Below are 11,810 nucleotides of genomic sequence, written 5' to 3' on the forward strand. Positions count from 1 at the left end.
TCTCTCTCTCTCTCTCTCTCTCTCTCTCTCTCTCTCTCTCTCTCTCTCTCTCTCTCTCTCTCTCTCTCTCTCTCTCTCTCTCTCTCTCTCTCTCTCTCTCTCTCTCTCTCTCTCTCTCTCTCTCTCTCTCTCTCTCTCTCTCTCTCTCTCTCTCTCTCTCTCTCTCTCTCTCTCTCTCTCTCTCTCTCTCTCTCTCTCTCTCTCTCTCTCTCTCTGTCTCTCTCTCTCTCTCTCTCTCTCTCTCTCTCTCTCTAAGGCAACAGATGGAGGTTTGCTCGGTGGGTTGGGTTGGGATTAAGGCTCTGGATTCACTCCCAGTGTTTCTAATGGCAGTAGTTTACTGTCCACTATGGTAATCTGCCCGGTTCATGCATGTTTCAAGTCTTTCTGAACGGCAATATACCGTGCTGTTTGTGCACAGCAATCACAGAGCATAATCAAATTAAATCATGTCAAGTGCCGTAAACCCTGGCCTGTACCTTTACGTGTGTTTATATTTAGTACGCCGTTATGAAGGAAGGATGTCGGTGCGCCATCTGTCGTGCGCGTGAGTCATTTCTACTCCATACATTGGCCCTGCACGAATTCCTGTCTCGATTTGTGCTGTATATATTCCATCTGTCGCAGCTTGCATTGGGTTTGGGTTACACAAGCTCTTTCCTTTCATGGCAAACGAGAAGCCCTACAAATAGCAGCGTAGAGGAGCTATCGGTATCCCGACACCGTTACCGATCTCTGCCCGGCATTGATCACACATTTCCTCTGGCGATCAGGATTTGAAAGTGAGCCAGACGATGAGGTGGAAAGGAGGGAGAAAGCCTTTTATAATCACAAAGACTCACAAACGGTCTTATTTTAGATCATATTTCATCACAAAATATCTGATTGTGTCTAAATGTGTCATATTTCATGTTCATTATGTATATTTCACAGAATTTTTTCAGTTTTTATGTACTATATATATATATATATATATATATATATATATATATATATATATATATATATATATATATATATATATATATATATTATTTTAGTTTTTTTTGACATCTTGTTTTCTTTTTTTTCCCAAAGAGAATGACACCTAATTTTAGTTTTTATAGGGTATTATTTTTTTAACAATCAAATATACTATACAATATACTAATTAAATCTATTAATTTATCTTTCTTTCTGTTTATATTATTATATATAGTATAAAGTTTCATTTTTCATTTGATCAGAAAATTTATTTTAATTTTTAATTTTAAATTTTTTGTAAATTATACTGGAAGAAATTTTTGTTTTATTTTTATATATATATATATATATATATATATATATATATATATATATATATATATATATATATATATATATATATATATATATGTGTGTGTGTATATATATATCTGCTTTTAGGAATCTTTGTTTTTCAGTTTAGTTTAAGCTTATTTAAATTTCCTTAAAGCAGATGCCCATTAGAAACAGACAGCTAAACATACATTTGTAATTAAAAAAAAAAAATATATATATATATATATATATATATATATATATACAATCAAATACTAACATATACTCCATTAATTGCATGCAGCGTAAGAAATGATGTTGTGATTGGAAGGAGGCCCATTTATTGTGTCTCAGAGACACTGTGAGTGAGGATAATGCCGAGCTAAGCCCGTGACACACACACGCACACACACACACACACACACACACACACACACACTCTCTATCCTCAGAAGGCACGTGCGCACCATAATTAGAGCTGGTGATGTCAGCCAAGTTCCAATCCACACCTTCTTCTCCTTCCTACACGTTCACGCTCGGAGATTCGTTTCATCCTGGTTAATGGCACGGAGGGAATTACGGCAATTTCAGAGATTAGCGGCGGCTGCAGAAGGTGCAGCGTGTTAAAACCAGCGAGGCGGAGGGGGGGGGCTACGATCATATGCGGTATTTATAATTCCGGAGAATATTGGGCCGCGGGGTTTGTGACATTGAGCTGTGTATTATCCAGTGAAGGGGAATGATGGTGACTCAGCACATGACGGAGGGGAAGCCTGAATTACTGAGCCCGGGGGGGGGGTGCTTTTAATTAAGTCCGCGCCATCCCATTATGTCAATCATTTGTGGACTTGGGATACGCGGTTATGCAAGAATGATTAAAACATGCTTTTTTTCCCCCCCCTCATCCGAAGTCTGTGAAATCAAAATATGAGTTTTGTGGCTTTTATGTCTATGCTGTATGAAGTTCTGTTCTTGTCATGTTTTCCGCTGCTAAATGTTCTCAAATCAAGATGCATTTATTTGAGCTGTGAAATTATATGAGTCACACATTTCTGAGAAATCAAGAAAACGGTAAAAAGTACAGCCAGTGGGGTCAGAAAATAAACTCATTCCCCTTTTAAAGAAGTCGGTTTTTCAGATCCTGTATTTCATCTCTCATTTAAATAGTTTAGGAAAAGAAGACTTCTGTTTTTATGATATGTTGCATTTTCAGCAATTTTGTTCATGCTTTTCAACATTGTTAAACTGATAAACATTTATTCGAAATGCGAAATGACTTAGTTAGTCTGTATATATATTCATGAAAAAAAAGTTTTTGCTTAAAATGAGAAAAAATGGGCTTAAAATATTTTTTTAAAAAAAAAAAAAGTTAAATGTCTTAATTTAGATATCATCAAAGCAAAAAATGGAAGAGCGGCACATTGCATTACAAACAATAGTATACTAGTGTCTAATCAGAAGCTGCGTTTGATGTGAAAACGCCTATTAGTTATAATATTAATTTGTCACGTTCCAACTTCCCGTTTCAAAAGGAGATTTTGCATTTGTTCAGTTGCCCTGATCACATGTTTATGGCGTTGTATGTACAAACAGAAAGCTCTTCTGTCTCTGCCCAGCTGCTCCTGAAATCATCGGCCACAAACGAAGCGAGAACAAAAAAGAAGGTGAAAATGCCACGCTGTACTGCAAATCAGTGGGATACCCTCATCCTATGTGGATGTGGCGCAAGAAAGTTGGTCGGGGATCTTACATTGTACGTAAGCAAGTCATCTGTATATATATATCCATCTTTGGTTCATGTTTTCTTTGTAAATATATCGTAAAATATAATTTATTCCTGTGAGCTTTCAGCATCATTAGCACAGCATCCCAATATACTGATTTGCTGCCCAAGAAACATTTCTAATTATTAGTGTTGCTAAATATTTCAGCGTTAACTATGATGCTTTTACTTTTTTGTCGTAATTACTCAAGTTAGAGCATCCTTGCTGAATAAAAGCATTAACCTTAAACGTCATTTAAAGGAACGGATCGCCCCAAAAGCGAAACCCGCGCCACCGTTCACTCATTTCCCTCGCGACACGGCTTGGAATCGCATTGAAATCGATTTCATAGACCGATGAGAGGATGTCATGATTTGGATGAATTCGTGTCAATCTCTTCATTTCGTCGTGACAGGACATCGACAACAGCACCGGCCGCTTCTTCATCATCAACAAAGACAACTTCACGGAGCTGAGTATCATCGGTCTGGACATCGGCACAGACCCGGGCGAGTACGTCTGCAACGCCTCCAACATCATCGGCTCCAAAGAGTCCATGACCATCCTGAGGGTGCGGAGTCACCTCGCCCCGCTGTGGCCTTTCCTGGGCGTCCTGGCCGAGATCATCATCCTCGTGGTCATCATTGTGGTTTACGAGAAGCGCAAGAGGCCGGACGAGGTTCCAGATGGTAAGTAGCGCTCTGCTTTTACAGAATACTTGCAAAAAGTCTTGCGGTACGATTTCCCCGGAGGCGTCTGCTGAAATATAATACCGTCCCGAAGTGCTGTTGTTTGGGCAGCAGATCAGAAAATGAAGTGAATTATTCTAGAAATGTAGCGCTGCACAATTATGGCTGACAGTTTTGGTTTTATGTCAAGTAGTGACTACATGCACAGCTTCCCTATAAAGCTATAGAGGCAAGGAATAATGAGCTACTTGTTTTTGGAACAAAAAGTCAATAGGATTTTTCCTTTGGCTTTTTTATTATTGGACAAAATACGCTCTGTGGCAATTTTTACATACTTCGTTCATCATGGTAACTTCACAACAAAATCGCCTGCTTCTGCCGACAAACAAAATTAAATAAAAAGTACAAAAAACCCCTCCTTCTGTCGATATTTGTAAGTGGAAAGTTTCCCGTTTAGACCTTTTTCAAGACACACCAAAGCTTAAAAATCATAATTGGAGTGTTACTGGTGTATTTCACGCTCGAGATGAAAACGTTTTAGCTAAATGCCGAACTTATTTCGAGCATTTAATCAAAAACCCAACCACTGCAGGAATGCGACATTTGTAGGATTTTTCTGTATTGCGTGTCTGAAATGTCTAAATGGAATTAGAATCAGCAATTGCTAAATTTCTCTTGAAATAGCGTTTATTTTCATGTGACGGTCACGAGTAAAGCATCCATTTAGATGAACACTAATAGGCCTGTTGCGTTCATGTTCTCAGCAGAGCAGTCTGATTGATTGAAGAGTTCAACCGCTGCATGCATCTGAAGTTGACATAAATACTGACTGCCGTCATCAAAACATTGACTTAATTGCATCAGCAGTAACTGCGGTCTTATATATTCAGACAATTGTGCAGCCCTACGTTGTACTACACGAACAGAAGGAAGCGGAATAATCCATATTTTGTTTTGAACATCGAAGCCGCCATCAATAATGTATTCTGAAGCAGGTTGTTAGTGGGTCATTTATGGACGGGGCTCTTAGCATAGTCGCGCCAGTGAATATTCATGAGTGTTGAGTCAGAGGAGAGCCACTGGGAAATACTGACCTCTATGCTTGACCACGTTTTAATGTGAGACCGGATCCTCCACTAGAAAGACAAATCTGAACACTGGAGCTCCTCACATTTGTACACGCTTAAAGTTAATGAATAATTGATTCAGTCGTCAGCTGCGCACAATTCTCCCGTCTCAGTAAGAGAAACAGAAACGCTAATACTGTCTGGTTTCTTTTCGTTTTAAATCAGTTTTGTCACACTTTCAGAAATAATGCTTCCAAAAAGGGCCGTGCCGTTGAAGAAGTATTATGGGTTCCAAAGAGTTTTGCTGAAAGTGTCCTCAAACCCAGGTCGTCTACGATGTAGAAGAGTTTGTTTCTTCATCAGATTTGGAGAAATGTTGCGCTTGCTCAGTAATGGGTGCCGTCGGAACGAGCTGATAAAAACATCATAACAATCCTACATCATCTTGAGAAGACAAAAGTTGCATGTTTGTAAGAAACAAATCCATCAAGACGTTTTAAAGTACAGAGCATTGCTTCTGGCTATCGTGATCCATAATAACGCTTCCTCCAGTGAAAATGTTCATCTCTTGTTGCCTCCTGCATCAAAATCCACCCACATATTTGTTAAGTGCTGTTTTGGTTCGTAGACGGTGATTGATCTGCAGATTTCTGTCTTGTTTAGGAAGCTGCTTTGTCAGTCATTTGTATGGATTTTGTCCAGAAGCGATTGTTTAAGTTAAAAAACCCTTTAAAGATGGATATGTTTCTTTCGAACACACAGCTCTCGTCTTCTCACGATGCTAACTGATGGACCGGAGTGATGCGGATCACTTGTGGATCGATGCGATGTTTTTATCAGCTGTTTGGACTCTGATTAAGACGGCCCCCATTCAGAATTGGCGAGAATCTAATGAAGACACAAACTCGGCCCGACGGCGAGCACATTTTAAGAATGTGTTTATTTTTTGGTGAGCTGTTCCTTCAAAAAAAACTATAAAGAACCATTTGTGCAATGAAAGGGTTTCATGAATAGTAAAGGTTCTTCGGTGCCAATAACGAAGTGTTATTTTTAAGAGTGTGGCCGCAGGGGGAAGAGCAGGAGAGGACGGGGATCTTCACAGTAACCGGCGAGTCGGTCGGTCTAAACCAGCTCCGTTCTGAACATGTCGAGGCTGTGACAGTCTCTAAAGGGATGCAGTCAGGCATAGCTCCATGCTAATTTGACCTTTGCAGAACCACAGAAGGGTATCTCAGAGCCAGGGGTGGTCAGGCGCTACCCTTTACAGTGTGCACCGCGTTCTAGTGACTGACAACTCATGACTTACACTCTCTGCTTTTATTGAGCTCAGCTTAACTCCAGCTACGACTAAACGCACGTCTGTTTTATTTAGTCTCTTCATCAGATCCGGCGTTCTCCCACGTAAGTGTTTGTTTACGCGTCTAGCAGTAAACTGCCGGGATTGTGTGCATGTTTTTCCAAAGGAAAAGTCTTGATCCTTCATCAAAATAATGACTCCGAGCTGCATGATAATGGTTAAACTGATAATCACGATCATTTAGCTCAAAAATCATTTTATCACTTTTGCTAGATCGGAATTATTACACTTGAACAAAAAAAACGCAAAACGGAGAAAACGTCAGCTTGCATGGATTATCTTGTTTCATGATAATTATTAAAAAACTCTACAAGTTGTTACCAATTTCACAAGCTAAACCTCTTGATTTCCCTAATATTAAATCATTTTGTAAGATATTTCTATTAAAGCAGCAACCGTATTACATTTGTACTGTGACATGGAAATTGCATAACCACAACCACAAGTATATCGGAATATGAATCTCGATTATAATATGCGCAGTTCATCACTGAGGTTTGATTGCAGATTTAGTCGTAGCAAACAAAGCAAATGACCGTGTCAAATAAAACCGACCGGCGCTATTTCGTTCGAGCAAAATATCACACATCGCTAAACTCCAACATGCACGTTTGTTGGTATATTTAGATCATCTGCATTTTTTTTTTTCTCAGTGCAGAGAGAGCGCGTGTGGGCATGGTTGCCAGGTTGGAAGGATCAAGTAAAACATTGGGAAGAAAAGCTTTGATTGGAGGATTTAATCTCTTGACATCTGGCAACCGCAAACATGAACGCTAGTGGAGGCTTGTTGCAAGATAAAATATAAATGAAATGTTTTCAGGATACATAACCAGCAGGTAAATATAGCAGATGAGTGTGCTTCATTTATAAAGAGAAGCCTCGTGAATGCAAATAAAATACTGGTTGCTGGTAACATTGCAGTCTTTTGGTAATATAAGATAGATTTGAAAGTTGGGATGCTGGCGAGGAATTTGCTGTGAATGTGGTTTTATGTTGACGTGTAGTTTGTGTGCTGATGAAGACAGGATTTGTCAGGTGAGCTGTGAGTTTCAGCTGGAAACAAACACATCAAATGAATAACCCAGGTGCTTAATCACAAGTGTTTAACGATCGCGAGTTCCTGGCTGAAAGTCAACACGCTCTATATCTTTCTCCTTAATATATGGCTTCAGGTCAATAACAGGTGAAACTTTGTTTCTTCCTTTCCCATGTGGCTCCATGTTCTTTGTTGTGGGTAAGTTTGAGAACGTGCATGTCTTGAGAAATTTCTGCTTCTCTTTGTCTCCACGTTCAGGCTGCCATGTCGATGCCTGCTTATCTTATTATCGAGAGATATTAAAAAGCCGTGTGTCATCAGCAGTATGTCAATTGTATGGTTTGTGATGGGATTATTTACAACGTTTCAAATATTTATTTTTAGTATTTCATTCATTAAGGTACAGGAAATTATATATTTTTTTAAATATTTACAATATATAAATGAACCACTTTTATTAACATTACAATAATCATAATTAGTTTAGATTTGCATTACATTACAGTAATGTGGAATAAGTGTAGTTAATTGTAATAATTCTAATAATAAAAAATAAACATTGAAATATTTAACACAGTATTTTTTATATAATATGCAATTATGTATACGTGTATCTGACGAATAAAAATCGGACAGAAAAACACGTAACACAAAATGTATCTTCATTCTAAGTGTTACAAATAGCGTTCAAGAGGTTTATCTTTATTACGAGATTCACCCTTCCATCTTTACAGCAAGTCGTCACATGACCTGCTTACTTCTGTTCATTTAATCACAGCCACCGTCACTTGAGACACTCCTTCCTAATGAATAGAATGAGAATCACAGTAAGGTAGACGGAAACACAGATCGTTGCTTGGTTTTTGAGCATCGGTTACGGCGCTGTTTGCTTTGCTCTGAACGACCTCTACAGACAGCGTCTCACAGCAAGACCGCATGCAAAACATGCAGCAAGGAGAGAAAGTTGGCGTGCATGAACGGCGTGTTCTGTTTTGTGGTTTGGGGAGGATTTGTCCCCAGGAGAGGGAGTGATGGGAGGCTGCGCTAGATTAAGGTAGATTATATCTGCCCACAGTCTTATCAACAGAATCAGAGATGAGGACGTAATGCGATGACGCACATTACAGCTGAAATCCTCGTGCCAGGATTTCATATTTCCGACAGCGGCGTCCTCTGCACCTCTGTGTGCAGATATACTGACACGGGTCAAAGAGAAGTACTGCATGAGCGTTTCTTCACACTGACGGCAGTTTTATTCTGCTAAAGGCAGAAAACTTAAACCACAAATAATAATAGTTCATATAATGTAATGTAATATAATGGAGAGCAGCTGTGTACGGTATAATGCACTGTACTATTTCATTTTCTTTTTGTGACGGCCTTGCAAATCACAGTGGCATAATAAAAATACAGTATATATTTTGAAAACACTTGCCTGTATATTCATATAAATTATAGATGTATTTATTGTATATATGTAAAAAACATATATATATAAAAAAATAATAATAAAAAAAATATATATATATATATGCATGTGTAATTAATATAATATACGTCTGTGCTGTTTATTTAACATGTAAACAAAAAAGTTTATAATTATGTGATTAATCATTTGACAGCACTAAATTATAATATATTATATGACATAGGAAGGCAGCTGTATATTACGCATTAAATCATGAGCATAATTTTATTTATTTTTGTAATGTGAAATATGAGCTTGCAAACACAGTGGTATTTCTTTGACTTTCTAAAAGAGGAAATACAATACGGAGAGATTGACTACATTGATCAGAAGAAAGATGTCAGATTTGCTGTTATATAGAAGGTAATATTACACACGGTATAGTGTTATAAATGCACATTACATAAAAAAAAAAGTATTATAAAAAGTTCTGATTTATGATGTTAATAACTGTGCAAACGTGTCTGAAAGGAATCCACTGTGTTGCACAACATCTGTGTAAAGTTCAGCTCTGCTCTGCTGCTAGAAATAGCCATGTTACATCTTCGGATTTCATAATAAAACTGAACACTTGAAGTGAACGCCGCTCAGTCTGAACGATCCTTCACACAGGAGCGTTAGTTTGGTCTGCTACGTCTGATGATTGTGAATTCAGAAGGACAAGGTTTTGATCTCTGCTTGGTGTCCTGTGGACGCATGTGCTGTCCTCACACGCATACACTAACCACAACTACCCATCTGTCTGTGGAGAGACGCAGTGACCTTCCTGCTGCTGTATTATTCATCAGATTTATACACGTCTTTTCTAGTTGTTCTTAATAGCTGGATAAGAATCGTTACATGTTCTCCACTGCAACTTAAATGTATTTTATTTCTTCGTGAGTTAAGAAGACAACATTTCCATTCCATTTTTATTTCAGATTTATTTCAATAACAAAACGATTATTTAGTAACTTTATTTCTTAAAACTATTTATTCAGTTAGTTATTAATCTAAAACGCAAATTTCAGTTTTTGTAATTTTAGTACTTTTGTTAATTGCCAAGACAACCTTTCCATTTTTAAAATATCATTTAAATCTAATATTGATCTTTTATTTCAGCTTTATTTAAAAAATAATAATAATAATATTTAAGTAATTTTAGTTAGTTGCCAATTATCAATATTTTAACTGTGCATTGGTTGTCATATAAATTTCCATCACTTGCCAAGAAATTGCAATTTTTAAATTCAAAGACATTTATGATCTTAAAAACTCATAAAGTTACATTTTTGTACAATGTTGGTTTCTATAGTATAACATAATATATAATGTAATGCAACTTCAGTAATTACGAAATATCATTTGTCTGCTGTTGCATTTTGCACTGACCATTTAAAGTGAAATAACTCCGTAACAAATGTTAATCATCTCATTTTGTGAAACTACCGCTTTAGAAAAACATGTAGTGCAATGAGAGACGGTCTGGAGTGCGATTGATTAATATGTGTTTTCTTCTCGCATGTGGCCCCGATGAAGATGACGAACCAGTTGCACCAGTGTAAGAACACAGTTTACGAACACCACTAATCGTGTTTATTAAAGCGTGTCGTTACGACGCTGCAAAAATGTCTAACCGTACACCTCTCTCGCGCAGAAAAACGAACTCCACGAACAACCACAAAGACAAAAACGTGCGACAGCGGAACACCAACTGAGCCCACGGACCAACGTAGAAGAAAGCTGAAGGTTTTCACCTTTTTATGCTTCAGTCTGGACTTCTAAAGCAGCATGCGAGCGTTCCCGACTAAATGCTTCCCCTTCCCCTGTTTCCAGATGACCAACTGCATATCCTGACCATACGGACGTATCCGAGGAGAGGAGACGCTCCTGGCGATTTTCAGCGACGCATATCCTGCCTCACGTGGAGAAGAAAACAACAATAACGACAGCATTACACTGGCAGAAACGAACAATAAAGACTGTCTTAAGTTTGCCTTATTCAGGCTCTGTGTGAATGTGGATGCTGACTGAATCGTTCTGAAGGTGATGACGATGAAGATGATTTTACTACATGTGCTGTTAAACGTTGCGTTTCGTTCTTTTATCATGCCCTCCTGCTGCACTAATTTTTTTTCATATCTACATGTCGTCTCGAATGCATGCAATAACATAATCGAATAAGATTCAGATATCGTTTTTCTATTGTTACTTTAAGTGGCGTTGCATCCAAATGAATAGCCAGTGTGTGAGTGTGTGTGTGTGTGTGTGTGTGAGAGAGAGAAAGAGTATATCAGCGTGTGTGTGTGTGTGTGTTTTTAAAGAAATTTAAATGGATAAAAAAAAGTTAAGGAATCATTGAGATCTTTGTACAGTTTATCATCCAATAAAACAATACTAAAAGGAGGTGTTTTGTCTTAAACTAGAATGCAAGATCCTTTGTGAGTGGCAGAACAGTATTTAATCTTAAAGCTGATATTGTATTAAATGAAATGGATACATGTAACATTTATTTTTTAGAGTTATTTAGACGTCTTGTACATGTGGTGCTGTAAGTGTTCGAATATTACGATAGCATCTGTAAAAAGGAAAAGAATATATCTTTTTTTTTTTTTTTTTTTTTGTAAATGTCCTGTTTCTTTTTAGAGAAAAGATGAATCTTGTACAGCATGGCTATAATCCTATGCAATATGTATTCATATAGACCTACGGAAAATTGTAAGGTGGGGTGGGTTTGTTTAATTTCAGAGAATAAAAAAGCTTTAACGGGACAGAGATAAGGGTGCTTCGCATTTGAAATGCACTGCTGTAGTTGCATGACAACTCTTGATCAATACAGTGTGTGTCATCATGACAACGGACCAACATTCAAGGGAGGAAGTGGGTGGAGCTAAAGCCATTACAAACTATGTGAAACCAATTGTTTCCTTTTTCAGAATAAAGCTTCCAAAATATTTCTGTGTCTCTGTGTGATTCTGTAGAAATGTGCTAGAAATCACCTGCCTTAACAACTGTTGTCACATTTTACTATTTAAATCATACTTTTAATTGTTTTTATGGACGTTCTGTAAAGGCTTAGCAATGGTAAGCAATGGAGAGGAGTTTGGGGAAATTTTTGCATTATTTACTGTATATGCTAAAATATAAGAATATACATTAACAAATATGACTAA

The 11,810-nt window shown here is 37.6% G+C and overlaps 1 protein-coding gene across 3 annotated transcripts in view; it reads left to right on the forward strand.

Annotated features, from left to right (window-relative positions):
- Nucleotides 1-11,593, forward strand: part of LOC122362573 (neuroplastin-like) — a 47,732-nt gene extending 36,139 nt beyond the window's left edge. For 2 of the 3 annotated variants that reach the window (XM_043264108.1, XM_043264105.1), the window contains exons 5-9: nucleotides 2,895-3,031; nucleotides 3,457-3,730; nucleotides 10,177-10,198; nucleotides 10,295-10,386; nucleotides 10,474-11,593. In XM_043264108.1, coding sequence (XP_043120043.1) covers nucleotides 2,895-3,031; nucleotides 3,457-3,730; nucleotides 10,177-10,198; nucleotides 10,295-10,355 — 494 coding nt within the window. In that variant the 3' untranslated portion in view covers nucleotides 10,356-10,386; nucleotides 10,474-11,593. The remainder of the gene's footprint in view (nucleotides 1-2,894; nucleotides 3,032-3,456; nucleotides 3,731-10,176; nucleotides 10,199-10,294; nucleotides 10,387-10,473) is intronic. The other variant, XM_043264106.1, reaches the window with a different exon arrangement.
- Nucleotides 11,594-11,810: the final 217 nt, after the last annotated feature.

Source organism: Puntigrus tetrazona, chromosome 18, assembly GCF_018831695.1.
Source record: "Puntigrus tetrazona isolate hp1 chromosome 18, ASM1883169v1, whole genome shotgun sequence".
NCBI lineage: Eukaryota > Metazoa > Chordata > Actinopteri > Cypriniformes > Cyprinidae > Puntigrus > Puntigrus tetrazona.